General features: G+C 44.4%; 1 protein-coding gene across 7 annotated transcripts in view; it reads right to left on the minus strand.

The window, feature by feature from the left end:
- MECOM (MDS1 and EVI1 complex locus) overlaps positions 1–20,591 on the minus strand; it is a 331,427-nt gene that overhangs the window by 28,919 nt on the left and 281,917 nt on the right. For 4 of the 7 annotated variants that reach the window (XM_066325705.1, XM_066325707.1, XM_066325711.1 and 1 more), the window contains 5 exons: positions 20,318–20,452; positions 9,857–9,959; positions 7,859–8,075; positions 4,678–4,825; positions 3,479–3,635 (listed from right to left, as the gene is read on the minus strand). In XM_066325705.1, coding sequence (XP_066181802.1) covers positions 3,479–3,635; positions 4,678–4,825; positions 7,859–8,075; positions 9,857–9,959; positions 20,318–20,452 — 760 coding nt within the window. The remainder of the gene's footprint in view (positions 1–3,478; positions 3,636–4,677; positions 4,826–7,858; positions 8,076–9,856; positions 9,960–20,317; positions 20,453–20,591) is intronic. The other 3 variants (XM_066325706.1, XM_066325708.1, XM_066325712.1) reach the window with 1 other exon arrangement.

Genomic DNA, 20,591 nt, shown 5'->3' on the forward strand with positions numbered 1-20,591 from the left:
TCACCAACAATGCTCCTATTGTTTCCCGGGCCTGATCCTGCCCCATCCACCCGGTTTTGGTTTTTTTCCCCCTTGTTCACATCCCACACTGACAATTCGTGGGGTAGAGGGTGCAGGATCGGGCCCAAACACAGGAAGTTTGCAGTGCTGTAATTCAGGAAGAAGGTTTTGTTTCTGTGTATCAGTTAGTGTTCCTGCTGGGAATCTTCATTCACAAGGAAAGGCAAGAAAGAAGAGAGAGAAAATCAAAAATAAAGCGAAAAAAAAGAGAGAGAAAAATATGGAAGAGAAAGAAACAAGGGAGACAAAAAGGATGAGACCATTCTAGTATCTTGAAAATGCTTGATTTTCTCTTGTTAAGTAGTTTGGTCCCTTTAAAAGATAATTTATTTGCCTATTTAACATAGACATATTTTTTATTTAATATAGAATTATTTATCATTCATTTTTACAGTTATGAAGCTCTTATTTTTCTGCAATTTTCTCCTAATTTTAACCTAACTGCAGACATAAGATTTCTGTTCCACACTCCAGGGTACAGAATCAGACCCCTTACCTTCACTGTTGAGGCTTTACACAGCAATTTTCCCCAGTTCCCATCATGTTGATCACAGAAACCAAAATTAAACTGACCCAAACGGTGACTCAAGTGTCACATCCACAGGTTCACACAAGTTCCATTTTGGATATTATGAATCTACTCCTCTCCCATGTGTAAAGCAGGATAGACCACATGTATTTTTCCAGAAAAATAAATATCTCAAATCCATGCATTTCCAAGGATAGGCTATTGTAGAATTTATGTTTTGTGAACTTTTGATCTTCTACCAGGTTGTGTTGAGGTCCTGCTTCTTATTCCCATGTCTTTATTAAAGATAAGGCTTTGATCAGGTTGGCTGGAGTGGCAAAAGACTGGAAAGAGGGGTACTGGCACAGATTAGGTACTCCTAAACTCTGAGAAGTTCTCCCTTAAAGAACAGTGGTACATTATTAAACTATTATTCTCCATTAATATATTCCAAAGTCAACAGAAGCAAGAAATATTCTACGCTGGAGAGAAGCAAAAATATGCAATTAAAAAATTTAAGATATCCTTACAGGCTATTAAGGGAGATGTAAATTAACAATTTGACTAAATGCATTTCATCTCAGTTTTTAAACTAAACTCAATCAATAATGCCAAAACCATTAAAATACATAAATATTTATTATTATAATCTCAGCAAACAATTAACAGCTGTACCAACAATTTACCTTTTTGAGCACTGAAGTTCATTTAAGACTATTTAATGAGGTGCTGCTTACTCAAGGTGCCTCCTGCATTCCATAGGCATTCTATTTAATCCATGGGCTCTAAGGGCTGGCAAAGAGATTTTGTGGCCAGGTGGAAGCCCTTGCTCCCTGGAGGACTCTTCCTCTTGAGGACTGTCACCTGAAGCCTGGGTGTCTCACAGCATCAGTGACAGGGACACCCAACACCCTGGGGATTCTGGAAGAGACTCTGTGTCTAAACTGGGACACCTCCACAGATATTCCCAACAGCCAGGACTCCTCAGATAAAGTTGTGTTACAAGATCTACCTCCTTTTCAGGCATTTTTTATTTGCTGGTGGGGGGTGTTTATCAACTTTAATTGTTTCCATGTATAGAAGCAACAGAAGCTAGGTCTGATTTCTGCTGTTGCACCTTTTAACACCCTTTAAATCTCTCTGCTGTACTTTCAAGCAACTAAGTTGTAAGAGAAGCTTCCCTCCTTGCAGCTTTTACTGCTCCACAGACCCCAGGTTTAACACAAACCCCCAACCCAGCTCAAAAATTAATCCTGTGCCTATGCACACTCTGTACAGTGATTGTCTCTGGACCCCAGATTAGCCAGCAGTTAAGTTTGCATATTTTCTGCTTATTAAAAAAAATTACTGTAAGTACTATTTAGAACATGTTCAGCCTACTATGGCATGTGGTTTCTATTTGGGGAGGCTGGAGATTTTGCGAAGGCAGTGAGTAATTACCTCAGTGTTGGTGAGTTTTCACTCGAGCCTGGGCGGCACACTGTAATAAGAGACAGTTGCCATAAACAGAGTGGTACGAGCAAATCCTGGTGTGTGGCCTTCTGGTGGAAAGCAGATATCTGCTCTAGGTGACCCTACCTCCCTCTCACAGCTCAGCAGAGCCCACCAAACATGTGGTCTGCAAACCTTTTGTTCTGCAATCACACGGCTGTTATCTGTAGGTTGCTCCACGGGGTTTCATCCCTCACAGGTAGTGTGAGAGATACCAATTGTTGTTTTGATTTATCAGGAAAAATAGCAACAAAAAGCATTTGAGAGATTATTTCGTTCATGAGAGGCTCCACTTAGAGACTGCCATGTAGGATGTTGCAATAGGCCTACCTGAGGAGTCCCTACCTAACCAGAGGTTAGTTTTCTAATTAAGTGTAATCATTTAATCCGCAATCAGCTTTAAAAATTATCAGTGATATTGAATATTGGATCTATTTACACATTTTCTCATTGAAGGAGTCTGAACAAAAGTATTACTCACCCAATGGCAGGTTACAGATTTTGCACAAATGAGTTGCTTAAGCCAATACTCCTCCTCTTGGGGAAATATATTAGCTTGTGGCCAATTCTTTTCACAGATGTGGTGCAGATATTTTGGTAAATTATAGTTGAGAGCAGAAAGAGATCAAGAGGTTTAGCAGACAAGTAGGGGAGATGGTCAAGGTACCTTTCAAGCCACAGCAGGTGCCTGAAAAGGCTGTGATGAAGAGCAACACGACCAAGAACAATATTTTAAAATATTTTCTGCCTCTGTTTCCCCAGTGAAATGGAGGGAAAGCAACCTGCACCCTTCCCAAGCAGGGTCTGGCTCAGCAGCAAATGCATCCTGTGAGGTGCTGGGGATCCCATTTAAGCCCAGTACAGAGCCAGGCTCACATCCAAGGCAAGTTTTATTGCTGGAAAAGCTGTTAGTGAAGATCTAACAGCTCAGCTCAGTCCTTAAACTTGGGCCGTGCAGAGGAGCCTCGAGGAAGGTGGCAAGATGAATCTCATTGCCTCTGAGATTTGTTTTCCAACTCCAGCAAAAGTCATGGCATCTGCTGTGGAGATTCTGCAGCCTAAAATCTGCTCCTAAAGCAGGAGGAGAGCGGCCAGCTCAGCACGGGGCAGAGCACACCCAGCCTGGCACGGCTCCTTCTGGCTAAATCCCACTCCTCACTTTGCACCTGTGCATGGAAAAACATCCCTGGGACAACAGGTACATTTATACAGCCCACAGTGTCTGAAAAGGAAAATCACATGAAAGAAACTCCTTGCATTGGACCACAAATTACCCAGGACTCATTCAGTAACTCAAAGCCCTTGTGACACGGGTGGGAAGTTTCAGAGGGAGCAGAACACAACCTCCTGCTTCCAGCCTGCGATGCTTTGCGGCAAGAGAAACAACACTTAATCAAAGAGGTTTAGTTGGAGACTTACATATAAAAGGTTTGACACTGCTGTGGATGTGTTTATGCTGTTTGAGGCCTGAAGAAGTGGCAAAGGTTTTGCCACACTCTGGACAAGCGTGAGCACGAGCCCCCACATGCTGGGAACGAATGTGCCTCTGGAGGTTGCTGGGGTCCGTGAAAACCTGCTAGGAAATGAGTACTGATTAACCAAGAAACTTGACTGTGGAAGAACAAGCCAGTTATTACAAGAGCCCTTTTAAAATTCAAACCTTGGAGCTATTTTTTGGGAGTATTCTAAGATTAAAACCCTCGCTCGTGGCCAGCAATGGGAGCTGTGCCTGCAGGAAGGGGCCTCAGTTTCCCAGGATTACCCAAGTTCTGTGTGGGTCTGTTAATCCTTTTGCAGCAGATGCATTTGACTCGACTTTGCCATTAGAAGTTGCACATTTGAGGTCAAGGACTTCACAGAAAATGAGTGAAAATGTGGCTGCTTGAAACTTCTAAGCATTACTGCAATAGAAATAGTTTATACTGATACCTGAGTGTGTGACAACAAATAATCCTGCACACAATCCAGAGCTAGAAACCAGGGCTTGGTTACATCTTATAATACATCAATATGAAATTCCCATTATTGCAGCAAAATCTACCTAAAAGCAAATAAGTCCTGATGCAAAAGGGCCAAGCTTTGGGAATCTTGGATAGAAAGCAATGCAGAGTACCACATCCTTTACAAATAATCCCCACAGCAAGCCCAGTGCTGGGAAGTGATGGAGATGCTTCAGAGATGAGAGTTGTATTCAGTGCAGCTGGAGTGCATTGCTATTGCTTATTTTTTGATTTATATTGCAGTAGTGTCCTGAAGTTTCTGGTTCCAGCAGCTGCCCCAGAGCCCAGGGAATCCTCTGCCCTGTGTTTTCCTGGGGTTTTTTTGCCCTTCATTGACCTCTTACACCCCACCAATCCTCTCAAGGAGCCAAGCCCTGAGCTCAAGGATGCTCAGCATCCTGCATTAGTGCCCATTTCAGACTCCACAACAATTTCCAAGTCAAAAGGGAAAGAAAAATAACATATTTTCAAAGTACAAGTGAAAACCCTCGAGAAACCCTCTGGAGCACAGCAGAAGCCCTGTTCCCTCCTGCATCCCAGCCTGGGGCACCCCCATTTCCATGCTCCCCTGCATCCAGCAGCACAAGAAATGCCAGGCAGCCCACAAATTCACTGTACCTTGGCACAGTTCTCACACTCGTAGTGCTTCCCGCTGTCGTGGGACATTTGGTGACGTATCAAGTTGGACTTCCAGTTAAAAGCTTTGGGGCACTGGTCACACTTGTACTCCCTCTCCTCACTGTGAGACAGCATGTGCTTCTCCAGGCTGTGGAAACAGGAACAGGGCTCAGTGAGGTGTGGGTTTATTGCAAGAAGAGAGAGCAGAGCACATAGTTACAACCAAAAGAAAAAAAATAAATTAAAAAGCCCCAAAGGCCCAATCCTGACAGAAATAAGTCCTGTGAGTTCCAGGCTCACCCCTAGCCAGGAGGCAGAGCCTCCTTCTCCCCACCAGAATAACACATCCTCTCATGTTTTGCCAGGCCACTTGCAAATGCTCCAGGAGATGCTGCTGCCATCGCTCCCCAAGGAGATTATTTCATACACCTCTCAGTATTTCACTCTGGTAATTCTTCCCTGCAGTGTGAATTATTTCTGCCTTATGACTTTCCCTCTAAACACACCTTGGATGCCACCACCTGCTATAAATCCACTCCTTTGATGGGAGTCAATTTTTCTTACAGTAGGAATAGATGAGGAGTAACTCATCTGGAGTAGGACAGGAGGAGTTCAAGAAGGCTCTGGATAAGATACACCACAATTATTATTAACTGCAATTGTGTGGTTGTTCAGTCATTCATTTCTTAGTGATTTATTCAGTCCACCATTAGGATATTCAATGTCCACTTAAATTCTGTTGAACACCAAAAATTAATTTCTGTCTCTGAATTTTAATAATTCATTTGTAGGAAATATGTATTCTTAAACATCTGTATGCTTGGTCACAGAGAGAGTCATATCCCACACCACTGCTTGAGGGAAGATCACTATATAATGCAAAAGTGGATTCACAGAAAACCCACTGGAAAGTGGGAATTTTAGCCTGGGATGCCCAAACTGTTTTCACATGAAGTCCCCACTGATCTCTGCTGAATGAGTGACAAAACCTGCTGGGGTTCCAGCCTTGTTTGGACTGTGTAGCCCAAACAGCAACCTCCATTCTCAGCCACAGGCAATGGAAATGTTTTCACTCTGCAGATCCTTACTTCTACCCTTCATCTTCTTCTGGGGCGGAGAGGAATTCTGGTTTCTCCTCTTAATATTTTTATAACAACTGACCTAACACTGGCTTCTCCTCCTAATACTTTTATAACAATTAACTTCCCATCATGAAAACAAATTTGCCATAAGACCAAGAGAGATTCCTGTCCCTGGCTGTGGCACCAACTCCATGAACCTCCGTGGCCATCAGTGCTGGGCACTCCTGGACCCAACATCCCCATCTTCCTGCCCAGCTATTTCTCCATGTAATTACTCACACCCTCAAGCAGGGCTCATTTGGGCCTTTTGTTTTATATAACCTGGATATAGCACACTCTGGCACTTTTTTTTGCAGTGAACTGTCTGTGTGGTGTATGAGCCTTTCAATAATTCAGAAGTTCAGAGCATGGCTGCATTCTCCCTCATTTTTCACTCTTTCTCACAGTACTGCCCATCTATTTATGATGACTCGTTCTTTGTTTTCTGCCCGTTCTCTTCAATATTTAATATTTTAAGCTAAATTTACATTTCGTCAATGATTCCCATATGCTAGATATCGTCCTCTCATTCGCAGGGAGAAAAGAACTTTAACACTGAATAACTCCCAACATGCAAAACCTCACAGACCAGAGTCCTGCCTCGCCCAGGCTGCTGGAAATTCTTCTGACTTGATCTGCCTCCATCAGCCCCTTGGAATCAATCCCTCAGACTGAAAATCAGGCATGTGGAGCCACACACTGCCCAACATCCACCAGTGAACAAGACCTTGTGGCTGCACAGATTCCTGCTCACTGGGGTGACCTACATTGGGGAGTGATGTTTGTCACATATTTCAGTTTCAGTGTCATTAGTTTTGTCCAAGTGCAAGGATCATCCACTGATCTGAGACACCCCACATGATGCTGGGCTAACTGCTCCATGGAGAGGAGTGAAGGAACATCTCTGTTTTGGGAGAGAGGGCTCCACATTGCAGAACCAGCACCTGGAGCACCCAGGAGCAATTATCCAAAAGCACCAGCTCTGGGCATGCAGAAAATGTTAACCTCCAACATAATGAGACCCTGGATCATGGACTAGTGAGGATTTCTGTGAAACACACAAAATACTCTAAATTTACAAGCCAGCTTTTAATGGGCAAATGATCCACACATTGCTGTGCTGAAAAAGGACAGTTCACAGTTGGTTGTGCCCACACAACATAGAAAAAGAAGACAGGATGGGAGTGTGGGAACAGTACTAAGACTCTAAAAACAAGAGATCCTGGATATCAACCTGTTTCCTAGGAAAGACACTGCCTCATCTCAGCAGAGCATCTGGCCCAGGACTTTGTTGTTGAGGTACCTCAACATTACTATCAAACACTGTTTGAGGTTATCCTTCCCCAGGTCAAGAAATCAAGATGTGAATCTGCAAAAAATTCCTGTGTACTCTCAGTATCTTACCAGCAACTTGCAAAAATTTGCTGTTAATCTGCACTGCAATACTGTATTTTAAGTAATCACAGAAAGTATAGTGACAGGCAAGTTGCATCGTTTACATTTTATGTGCATTTTGGGTACATAATGCACACAGGTCTATCTGTTTTAACAGAGATCAATTTAAGAAAACAACAAACCCTGGTGCTTCATGACCATACAGCTAAAAACAAATATCAACATATAAACATATTTATTAACATCTAGAACCCATCTCTAACTAAAATGGGTTTGCAAAGACAAAATTGGCAACATCAGTGAGCAACACTCAGAGATGTTCCCAATTATTTCTACCTAAGATTAAGGAACCCAGACCTCAGTTGACATGAAATGGAACCACTCCTGTGATTTCACTGTGATCAGCCCAATTCAGAGCTGATTAGCAAAAGATCCAGCTCTTAATCTAAAGTCCTCACTAAGGACTTCAAGCACAAGGACCACATTTCGGATTTATTTAGACTCTATTGCTTTTTATACCATAAACCGCCAGCTGGCATAGAAATCCTGCTCATCTTCATCTTTGGTAGAAGATGAATTTATCAGGTTCTGATGCCCTGCATGATCCAACTGAAGCCACCACAGAATCTGCCCCATTTGAGCACGTTTTAAGCACCTCCTCCTACCTCTGTAAGTCTGGGAAGACTTGGTCACACTCTTTACACTCCTGGATTTCATGCACGTCCTGAAGGTCATTCTCATTCTCGAGCTTCTTCTGGAAGTCCTCCTCCACCATGGAGAAGGCAGAGTGAGGTGTGCTGCAGGGGAACTTCTGGTGGTCCACCAGCTCAGCCTTGGACTCGAAGAGCTGGTCACAGTCCTCGCAGCGGTACTGGCGCTCCTCTGCAACACACAGGGGTGGGGCACAGGGACACCACGTCAGCTTGCACTCACCTTTAACCACCACCCCGTGGAGGATGGTGTGGTTAATGAGTTGCTCTTCAATTAAAAAAAAAATAAAATAAAAGAAGGACCTCAAAAGAAAGAAGGACTTTTAAGAATGCTTTATAATAATGCTTTGATTCCATGATGACTGCCTGAGTGACATCCAACAGGAATCCCTAACACTGGCTTAGGACAAAAGTTTAAATGGCAAGAGCAAGTGTTTAAATACCATCCTAAATGTAATTATACAGGGTCTAACATGGATATCCAGCAGAGGCTGCCAGTCTCTGCATTTTCCAATGAAAGGGCCTGACTCAGATACAAACACCAGCATCTGAAATAGCCAAAAGGGTGTTTAGGATTTTTAAAAGCCTCTTCATTTTCATCACAGTCCTTCTGCAGCACCCAGCCCTGTTCAAAGTAAGCCAGAGATGCATGAAATTAAATTCTTTGCCTTAAATTCCAAAAAATTGGTCATCATTTCTTACTGTAAAGTGTAGAATATCAGTAAAGTGTTACTTTGGAGCAAGTACTGCATTCCCTTAAATAGTAATTCCTGCAAAAGAATAGATTAGCTGAAGAAAATCCTACCAAAAAAAAAAAAAAAACAACTTGGAGAAGAGCATCCCACAATGTTTTGGGTTTTTTTTTCTGCATTTTCTACTCTTGGTCCATACAAGGAGCCAGACATCCTGGTTTGGTTCCAGATATAAATGCCCTGAGGCTCTGAGTCAGAAAGGCACTGGCTGGAATCCCCAATGAACGTTCTTGGTTGCAACTTGACAGTTGAGCTGATCCAGAGAAAGTGTCATGGGGCTCTGCTCTTGGCTGTCCATGAGCAACACTTTGGCTCAGTCTGCTTCTAAATTAGCCCTGTATGACATGATCCTGCATGTGACTGCAGAGATTTCCTCTGGTGTCATTTATACAATAGCTACTCGACCATGGGGACTAGGCAGGGAGAGCAGTGCGCTGGACAGGGGGACACCTTCAGCAAGAACTAAACAAAGTTCCCACTGAGGGAAAAGCCAGACACCAAACCAAATGGGAATGAATGTATAATCTCCACTTGGTTTTTTTAAGAGAACAAGAAATACAACTTTAAATGTACAAGCACTTATAAGGAAGTAGAGACCTTGATAATTCCTGTCCTTGAATCCCTGAAAATGTATAAAATGTCCCTCTGGGCATAAACTGCAGAATGCTGGGCATTAAGCAGATATCTCACACCCAGTTCCCACTGTGGCTGATAACCCACTGCCCAACAGGCAGCACAGCTAAAGGAGACCTGGGGGACAAATCTGAGCAACAACTCAGGAGCTTCAGACGAAGAATCTGTGTGTGGGATGAGTAAAGGACAAGTGTGAGGAGTAAGAATGGCTAAGATGTCCTCACAAGTGACAGCAACATTGATAGCCTCAGATTTCCTCTTTTCAGGGTTACAGCTGTTGGGCTAAATGACAAAAAATAATCTATAACCAGGGCCCATGCTCCTGCAGGAGCAGCACATTGATCTCAGAACAGTCTTAAGATAAGGACATGGACTGTGGTTCTTCTTTGGCAACCCCACAAAACCATCAAGATTCAATCAGGAACAGAGGAGCAGAAGGTGGAAAAATGCAGCCACAGTCCAGCTCTCCTCCCTGCCTGCAGTGAACCCATCCCAGATTCCAACACAAGGAAAAAAATCTGCCAAAACTCTGGGTTCATGTGAGATGAAACAGTAAGATGGGACTAACCGTGGATGTCCGGAGCCATTGTCTCATGTGAATAATCTTCACTCTTCATGAACAGTAAGAGCTCCTCTCCTGGTTCAATATCTGCTACCACTCTGTAGAATATCTGGGAAAAAAACACCAAAAAAACAGAAAGAAAAAGCAAGGTAAACACCACAATAGGCAAAGAAGCATCAAGCACTCCTGGTGAGTGTGGCAGACCTTGTGGCCAGAGCCAGCCCACTCATGATGCTGCTGCTGGAGCAGAGCTGATTGACCATGGCAGGTCTGCTCCTCCCAGCCCCAAAGCCGTCGTGTTTTGGGCTCTGTGAGGATAAAAAGAACAGCTTTCAACAGCCCCTGCTGCAAAATGAGCTGTGTGATGACTGCAGATATCACCAGCAACTTGCCTGCTGAGTTATACCAAACCCAAGTACAGAGCAGCCATAAAACACATCCCTGAGTGATCCTGGTAAGGGAAGGAACTCCTGCTGCACTGGGAAAAGGTCCTAAAGTAACTTTAGTGCTTGGACTCGATTATCTTAGATGCCTTTTCCAACCCTAATGTTTCTATAATTCTAAAGCAGACATGAGGAGATGCTGCTGGTTAAGCCATAGGCATCCAGCCCCTGTTCCAACCATCTACACAGTCCAAGAAGCTGTGAGGAGAGAAGACTGTAAGAACCAGTGCACCTGGTTATTCCTTAGCTTCAAATGGAAACCAAGGGAAAAATCAGCCCTGGAAGAAGAAACACTGTGAGCAGCCAAAGCTGCTGGTGGTGGCCCTGGCTGGTGACACTGTCCCCTCATACAGGTGATGCTGGGCTGTGGGAAGGAACCCACTGGGGAGGCAGGAGGCTGTGGGGAAGGACAAAGGGGACACCCTCCCTTGGGTCCATGCACCAGAGGAAGGACACGCCAGCACCAGGAGACTCTGCTGAAAGGAAATTCCCAAAATCCATCTGGCTGCTCTCTGTCTCAGCAGGAAACGTGAAGAGCACTAAAAAGCTCCACGAAGCAGCTCAAATAAATATTAGTAACTTCCTCGGGCCTTGTTAAACAAAACCACATGACAGCTATGTTTCCTACACTAAAAAATGATGCCTTTGCCTTTTCTCAGACTAATGCATTTTAAAAGGCTTTGCTCCCAAACTCTTAACTCTCGACACTCATTGCAGAGCATGGGGAGAGAGAGGCAGCAAATCACCTGCAGCGCTCAAAGTCACACAGAGGAGTCTGTCACAGGTAGGGACAGGTGTCTGGAGGTCCGTGGGTGCCTCCCCTGCGTGGTCACACGTGGATTGAAGCCCACGGTGGGTGCTTTCCTTCGCCCAGACACACACACTGACTGTCACCCACCGGCAGCCAGCACATACCCGTGTCCTCCAGGAGGTGGCCGTACAGCCTAATCCTTTCCGTCTGCACAAGCTGTGCCCACGGACATGGGCTAAACGCTTAAAAATGTCGAATTAATTACAATTAATTACGCATTTCCTCAGCTTTGGAGGGTTTTTTTTCCCTTCAGTTTGTCCCAAAAGCCATTCCAGAGAACAGTGCAGGGAGTGGCAGTGGAGGCTGCCAGGGCAGCTCATCCCACACCCTGATGCTCAGCCCTCACCAGGTGACAGAAGTGCTGGAAAAACACATCAGCCACAAGGTACCAGTGCCACAAGCCCCTTGCTTGGAGACGATTTTACCCATAAAAACCAGGAGAAGGAATTTATGGGCAGTGTGATGCACCCTCCCTCCTCATCCTCACCACTCTCATCGAAACCCAGGCTGCTTGGGCTTCCCATTTTGATCTCTTGTTGAGGGGATTTCAAACTCCACTGAGTGTTTTGGAGGCCAAGAAAGCCAGGCAGTGTCCTGTGTAAATCTCTTCATGCAGCCAGGCAAATATCTGGTACCACAAGCCCCTGAGGATCCAATGCTGTTGCCAGCGCCAAAGGATGCAGGGCTTCCTGGTGGACTTCAGCGTGCACTGAGGCAACACAGCTCATCCCATCAAAGGCCAAACCACGTTTGAATGAAGCCAGCTTTTACCTCCTGCAAATAAACCTGATGGCAGCGTCACATCCAGGGAATATTTGCTGCAAGCAGTGCTTGGCTTTCTATTTGTTCCGATGAATGTACTGAAAAGTGGATTTTTAATTCCAGAAGTGTAATGGCGCCTCTGCATATCCGAATGGGAAGCTGCAGTCAGATCTGTGGAAGACAGGCCCAGTTGCTGGCTGGTTTGGGGTGTAAATAATGTGTGGAATAAGGACATGTCCACACTGACTGAAGAGACTTCTGCAGACCTCCCTGTTGGCGTGGAAGCAGGAGCAGGACCACCACACAGCCAGGAAGGACTTCCACCGCCCCAGAGAGGCTGTGCCAAAGCTTCTGCTCTGCCCAGAACTTGCTTCTGCTCTCAGGTTTTGTTTCCCAGTCAGGTAAACGCCGCTGCTCTTCCCGGGCTGCTGTTGCATCCACACCAAGGAGCAAACAAAAACCGCAGCAGAGCCTTCTCTGGTATTCTCCCTGTCCCATCCAAGGTGTTTGGACAGACCTTTTCACCTCTCATCACAGAGTGAGGACACATGGACTGGGGCATAAAGAGGGTCTTGTTCACAAGGGCTGTGCTGGGGAGCAGCACTTCTCTTGGGGAAGCCCAGGAGGATGCAGCATCTTTCCCACAGCTGTGGGACACATCCCTGAGCAGGGAGCAGACTCTGCAGCCAGTTTTGTCTGCACTGGTATTTAAAAATCCAGAGGTGATCCAACTACCCATCAGAAAGTGGCTGGCCAGCCTCTCTGTCCCTCAGAAGGGAAACAAGACGAGTATTTTAAAAAAACTTCCATTTTTTAATGTTTAATGTAATGAGTAATGTTTCTTTATTTTGCATCTCAAACCCAATATTCTCCAAAACAAAGGCCGAGTGACAGATTTCCAGCTCTGACATTTTCATACCATTAGAGTACTAACTTTAATTATTATTAAAAATAATTTCTAAAATTTCTGTATGTGCCAAAAAAATTCACCTACAGTAACCATTTATACATCAATTTGCATTGCAGTGAGAATGTAAAATAAAATATTTTGAAGTTTAAACCAAAAAAACCATGCAGTTAAATTTATTCTGATTTTAAAAACTGTCCTTATTACTTCACATGAATAGCTTTTTTTTTCTTTCTCTTCCCGCTTAAAACCTCCTGGAATTACCCTGTCTGGGAAAAAGTGAGAAGCCAACTGTTGAAATGAATCATGTTGCCCGAATTTTGAGGCAGCAGCAGCAGATGACTGAGGGCAGGTGGGGAGGGGGTGTCCTGCAACCCCCAGAGGGGGAATTCACAAATTCCCCACCAGCTCCACAGGTACCCCTTGGGCTGCCTGTGCTTTGCAATAGCACCTCTACCACGGGCAGCATTTTTTTGTATTAGGAAATGCTATCATAAAATAAGTGGATTTTTATATTGCAAAGCTTGAAGATTTCTGGCACACAGTCCTGACTCTACTGTCATTAATGAAAGGTTTCAATTTTCTGGCTATCGTTTCTCCAGCTGACTGAGCCTGCTCCATTAACCACCTTTTTTGGGTTAACCTGCACTGGTCTGCTTAAGAACCAGTATAGGAAGAGCTTCTGCACAGAAGAGGAACAACCAGAGGAGAAGGGGGAAAGAAAAAAAAAAAAAAAAAAGCAAAGTCCAGATGCACATTTCACATGCCCTGAGATCAACGGTGTGTGACTACAGTTTGTGTAGGAAGAGCAAAATCGGATTCAGGTCTGGAAACACTTTCAAAGTTCAGGGGGTCCGAGGTGGGGAGAAGCTGGGAGAGGCCTGGCTCATCAGTGCTCTGTGCCTGCCCACACCACAGGTCAGAGATCTGTGCTACCGAGCAGAAATAAAAGCTCCCAAACTGCAAAGCCATAAAGGGAAAGGGGAGGGGGATAAAAAAAAAAAAAAAAAAAAAAAGGAACACACACAATTCACTTTTAAATGGATGAATAAGGCCTCATTGTTATGAATCCCAGTTTACTTTTCCTGGTCAGGCACTTGAAATTTTATTTATGCTTAATAGACTGCATTTGGCATGTGTAAAGATGACAGAAGCGTGAATTATGAACGACCTTCGACCTATTCAGGAAGTTGTAATAATTGAAATAATAGCGAAACGCGCTCCCCGCGAGCTCGGCTGGGGCCACGCTCGGCCGCGGAGCCCGTGTGCTTTGAAGCACCCCAGCCATCCCCCTGCCCCTGCCAGCCCCACACCGCCCTGCCTGGGCCCCCCTCTGCTCCCGTCAGCATCCCCCAGAACCAGGAGGGGATAAGTGAAGTTAAGGTTTTTTGGGGGGGAAAAGCAGCAGCTCAGTCACTGAGCGCCAGCGAGGGCAGGAACTGCCGTGCACGCGTTTGTCGTGCCCCAAAGAGGAGCCCTGTTCTGCTGCATCCAGCCAAACCCTTTATTCCTGCCTGCAGCTTTGGAAAATGCTGCACGTGCCCCAGAGCTGCCTGGGAAATTCAGATTTTAGGGCAGGCTCCAAGTGGATGCAGTTTGTCCTTTAAGCCCCAGGCCACGTGCTGGACCCACAGCTCCCACCACGGGGGAGGCACCCAGGGGTCCTGTCCTGCCCCACACCGGTGCCAACAGGAGGACCCACTCTGACTGGGATGGTGGGATGGAACAGAAGACCCCAAAAGTGGATTGCTCCCTGGTGATCCCCACCAGCACCCACATCCAGCGCTCACTGGACCACATTCCAGGGGTACACCCACCCCAAGCAGGGCAGCCTCATCTCCCAGTTCCTTTGGGGAATGTGCCCCAAAAGGCAGAGTGCATGCTGCCAACTGGCATCCACCTCCACACTGCTTCGGAGCAAGAGTGGAACTTGCTTGAAAAGTAAAACAAATGAAATGTCCAAAACTACTAATGAGCGTTATGTCCAAGGAGCTCCATCAAAATCAGGAATTATGCCTGCCAGATAAATGAGAAGGACGAACAGACACACAGCTTCACAACAAAGCCACAATTAAGAGTTTGAAGGGAAAAGAAAACAAGAAAGAAAAAGGTTCAAATAGTAGAGCTTCAATTTTAGCTCCCCTGATGAACAACTTGTGCAGCTGGAGAGCTGTGTGATGAAACCCGAGCCACGTTCTTTTTGCTATACTCAAGCAAATGATAAATTGAAACAAACTGGAGTTTTTTCAAGGGCCAAGGTAGAGGAGTCCTGCCTGAGAGCTGTACTGGACCCAAAGAAAACTTCAGCAAAAATTCAGAGGAGAAACTCAACAAGTCTCTGCACGCAAGGGGCTGCAGGGGCAGAAGTGGAGCCCAGTGGGGAGAAAGGACCTTCCCCTTCCCGCTGCAGAGAGGGCAGGGGGAGCACCACAGTGCCTCAGCACCCAGGGCTGTGAATCCTTTCCTTCTTCGTTTCCAAAATGATCCAAAATCTCTGTGCAGGAAGGACTGAAGGAAGGATGCTCCATGAATCCCCATTTTTCCACCTTGTCAGGGAAATGGTGCCTCCTGCTCCCCAAATCAAGAAGGGAACTGCAGGATACTCCTCTACAGGGCACCTCTTTTGGAATTTTGGGGGCTGCAGGCCACCTTTCTCCTCAGTACCCCTCAGGTCCTTTTCCACTGTTGGTGAATTTTAGCCTCTCTGAAAGCCTTGGTTCATCCAAGCTGCTCTGTTCCTGCAGAAGCTCTTCCTTGACCAACCACTGACACCAGACCTCAACTTCCATCACCCACCTCTTCTCCTGAGCTCATCTAACCAGTTGTCCTCTAACACTCGTGAACCTCCATAAATGAACCACACCAAGATCAAGCAAGGTGCAGTCTTGTCCTGGCTCTGTGGTTGCCCACAATTCGCTACGCTTTAATGAGCAGATGAGTAAGATTTGACAGCCCTCATCACGAAAAAAAAAATCCCTTATCACTTTTATGAAACATGAATCATGAAAAAAAATAAACCCTCATCACTTTGCAGAAATGCCAACAACAAGTTGCTAGGTTTGGTTTTAAACAATTTATTTTAGGTCATGTCAGGACAGTCCAATGCTGAGAGCAGTAACACCACCAGTGCATCAAATTCCAGATAACACAGGCAGTCATAAAGCCCAGGCAGGAATTTCACCCACAGCCTCAGCTCTAACTGCAGCAAGTGGAAAATCACCACTGAGCAGCTCTTCGTTCCACCGGCCCCAAGCCACAACATCCCTGCTCCACTGGAGAATTTCAGTGGGAGCTGGATTAAGCTTCATTTGATAAATAACCAACAACTCAGAGGAAGAATCATGGCAGAATAGGGCCCCATATGAGCTCAGTGTGTGCTGCCCTCCTGACCCACAACAGCCAAAACCTTAATTTCACTCCCTGACAACAAAGCCTCAAAACTATTCCTTAAATACACAACTTTTGCAGGTGGCTGTGCAAGGAGCCCCTGCCCGCCACGGACGGGGGGCCACGGCCATAAAACCTGAAACATGAAGCTGTGCCTGCAGATTAAAAAAGTTTGTAAAACGTGTAAGGTGGGATCAGATCTGGTGGAACCTACAGCAGTAGGTTCACTCCTGTAAGTTTATATCACTGACATCGGGCACGTTGTTAAGAGTGTGATACTACTGGTTTTGCTCCCTTTGCAGTGGCACGTACTTGAGGGTAAGGCAAGGAAACAAAACACACACACAAAACCCCACCAAAAACCTATTTCAGCACGCACAGCAATCTAAAACCTCAGTAAAGTGATCTCGAGTCACTCTGAGTTTTCCATGGATAAACCAAGGGGACTCTTCAGGAGTTGTTTTGTTGGGGGGAAAGAGACTGGAAGCTCAGGGCAATTTCAAAGCACTATGTGTCTGTATCACTGTCAGAACTCTGCAAGCAACAAGCAAGATAAAAACAATATTCAGGGGTTTCAACTTCAACAGCTACCAACAATCTTTCTAAAAATAAAAAAGTTTAAAAATAAAAATAAAATTTGTAGTTTGAAGGTGACCGTGATCTCAGCCTGGAATGTGCGACAGCCCTGCCGTGCCACTGCTTGATTTGCAACCACACTTTCATTAACATACATCTTTAAAAATAATGCTTTTGCTGGGCTGACAGCACTGCCAGAAAGCCTAATAGAGCCAGTCATTCTGAAGTCATTAAAAAGTTGAACTAATAGGTATTTAACGATAACAGAGAAGAGTCGTCCAAGTTAGCAGAAACTGCTCTAGAATCCTAAACTGACTCCAAGCTGAAAAAACACATTCCAGGGCAAGAACAGTGACAAGACTCTCTGCAGCTCTGCACACACTGTAGTCTCTTTGGGGAAAAGAGAAAAAACCGAGTGCCCTGTTTGTGGAATTTCATTATTGACATACACCTAAAATTACATATGTTCAGGTTAGATTGGGTATGACAGGAGATAATAGTAAGACAGCAGAAAGAAATCCTAGATCGACCTAATTTGAAATTAAAAAAAAAAAAAAAAAGTAAAAAAATGCAGCTTTTAAGCCCTACTCCAGCTGCAATCAAATGAAACATGAGTTGCATCTAGCGTGCATGTTTTGACTGCATCTCACCATTATCGAGCTGTTCATCTCAGCAAAGCTCATTTATACAGTCATAAGAAAGAGCCCAGGCCTTTTGTAAAGTTGATCCTAAGTGATGAAACCCAACCTCAGCCGTGAGTCAGGGGGTGGGGTGGTATGTCTCTGAAAAAACTCTAAGAGAGAAAATGACAAAAAAAATGTTTTTCTTTCCCTCTTTTTGTTAAATACAGCAGGCAGAACACAGCAGAGCGACCAGATTACAACAGTGAGTTCATCTCAATCCTGCCTCGAGCAGTCAGGGAACCATACCTGTCTGTCAGTCAAGCTTGAATTTAGTAGTATAAACTTGTGGGCAGCATGAGGCTGGGAACGCTGGCAGGATCTTTTACCTTCTCAGGTACAGCTCAATGTTTGCTTGTGAATTTTACAGATGAGTTGAAGCAATTAGAGGTGAACAATTACTGCTGATCGAGTGTCTGTGGCTCGGGAGAGAGCGGAGTCTCCACACTGGGGATGCTCCCAGTGCAACCAGGGCTGCTGAGGGGCTTTGTGTCCCTGGGGGAGGCAGGAAGAACTGGGGTGTCCCCCCAACACCTGCACCCAGCACTGGCTGTGGCTGAGCTGGGGTCTCCTCTACCAGCTGGGCTTCATCGTCTCTGCCCTCCAGCTCTAGTTACAACCACTGACACACATCCTCAGCTTCACCTTGTTTTTATTTTCCCTTTTTATCCCCTTCTTTTTCTTTTTTCTCCCTCTTTTTTTCCCCAGGAGCTACCGAGGCTGAGTGACCCCAGGCAGCCCCACGCAGTCTCTATGTGCACACTCAGCCCTGACTTGCATTTGTCACTCCTTGTACACGCACACGTTTGGCCATGTAACGTCCATTTCCCAGTTTGCCTTCCCATTATATTTTATATTACCTCTGGTGAGCTTGTGCCAGAAGAAAGCAGAAGGAGGAGCTGTTAGAAAGACTTTCTTGCTTTAAGATTCGAGCGCACATTTTTAGCATTAACTTTTTAGGCTCTGGTCATAAAACGCTGGAGTACGCGGACGATTTTGTGGGTAAATGTGCAGCATTTCCAGAGGACCAAATGAACAACAATCTCCTGCTGACAGCACCCAGATCACAACATGCTACTTGAAAGACAACCAAACCTTAATTTGCAAATCTCAGCAACAAAACGCTATAAAAATATGGAATTATGAACAGCACGACACTGTGCAAAATAAATAACAAGCCTCCAGTGAATGAAGGGAATTATTGGCAGCAGTACAGCCACCATTACCAAATGTCAGAAATGTAAACACTAAAAAAAGAGAAAGTTAAAAGTGCCATAACTTTCCTTCCAAAAACGTCAAGGCACGGGGTGTGTGTGTTCAGAGGGAGATGCTGATGGCTCAGCCTCGCCTGCACTCTCAGCTGCACATCCCCAACTCCAGCCCAGGGACAGTGAGTTGGTATCACCAATGCACGTGATTTTATTTCTCATCTTTCCTACCTACACCAGGTCCTGCTCAATGTAAAATGCTTGAGTTTGCTGTTTCAATCAATCTACATAGTTTCCTTTTCCTATCACTGTTTTCGTAAATGCTCTGCATGGAGAGAATTTATCGTTTTTCAGCACAAAGCATATTTCAGCTCGGAAAACATAACTTGCTTTTTTACTAATAACCTTTATGGTTTCTTTAGTTAAACCAGCTGCTGTATAAAAAAAGAAATTATCTCTCGGTCTGCTGGCTCGTTCTATGCTACACGTGCTCAGGGCTGTACTGTAAAACTTGGAAATGAAAAAGATCTTCTCTCATAGTTCCTGAGAAAGTTATTTAACCCAGTTTTAATCAGCTATCTCGCATGAGTGAAATACGTAGCACTGGGCTGGAAATAGCAGGCTGCCTCACATTCATTTCCTATGCTTAAGGAATTTGATTAGAAAGAATGATTTCTAATTGAAGCTTTGTGTCTGGTTGTGATTCTTCTTTCAATACTGTCAAGGCAATTAAATCAGCTAAAGATAATCTTTAACATTCACCTGATGCAGTTAATTAAGTGGTTAAAAATGAAATACTGATTAAATGAATCGAATCATACGTTGCAGGTAGTGAAGTTTAAACTGGAAACGAGAATTCACTATCAGTTGTTGCTTTTCTGCTTTAGATATTTTACTTTAAAGAAGCAAAGCCTCCTCAGTCCAACTTCGCCCATTAAAATATTTCATAATGGCCTGTGTTATGTGCAGACAAAAGCAAACCCTGATTTAGGAAACACCTAATAACTCATCAGCATAATTGAAAACAAAATGCTTTACTGCTTTACTGCATTCTGCCTCTGCCTATCCCAGCCTTTTTTCCAACACACAAGAATAATAATGTTTCAGCCCAACAAAGAGTGAACTTAAGTGCAATAAATGAAAAGAAAAAGAAAACCACCGAAGACCCCGATTCAGCACGTAAGCACTGTGAGTTCCAGCAAAGTGTATGGGAAGGCACAATAATATCCATGCACGTGTGCATTCAAGTCCAAAGCCCTACACATGCAAGCACACTGGCAACATTATCACTTTTGAGTCCTGCACTCTTTCCATTAAATTCATGTTACAGCTTCTGACCAACTCAACGATTTAACACAGCAATCCAAGTGGACTGCAACAGGAGCCAGAAAACGCTCCTAATTCAAAATCAGCACATAATGGCTTTGCACCCTCTAGAAAGCAATCCTGAATTTTATCAGCTATAAGACCAAAAAAATCATTTATGAATTGAACAACAATATGCAAAATAGAAATTTCGTATTTTCTACTGCCCATAATCAAAATTATTCCATTCTGCATTTCCATCTGTACCTTATCTTTTGCCATAACAGCCAATAGGCCAAAAGCTGTCCTGAACTGCTGCTTTTTTTTTTCCCCTTGACACCTGAAAGTTCCTTTAAAAAAATAAGTCCAGAAAGTGAACACCACGTACCTGATCACTTATTTGACATGCAACAAGGTTGTGCTGATTGTAGCATCCAGCAAACTTGATATATTTGAGCCAGTTTCCTACATCTGGTTGACTGGCATCTATGCAGAACTTCACATTGCAAAACTCATCCAAGATCTAAAAAAGAAAAATATGAAGGAGTAAATCTTTCTGCTGCTGGCTGAGTATTCTAATCAAAAGATAAATCACGAGTTTCCAAATAAACAAGTGGATAATAATAATAATAATAATAATAATAATAATGGTGTGTTTATTC

Source organism: Sylvia atricapilla, chromosome 10 (genome assembly GCF_009819655.1).
Source record: "Sylvia atricapilla isolate bSylAtr1 chromosome 10, bSylAtr1.pri, whole genome shotgun sequence".
NCBI classification, from domain to species: domain Eukaryota; kingdom Metazoa; phylum Chordata; class Aves; order Passeriformes; family Sylviidae; genus Sylvia; species Sylvia atricapilla.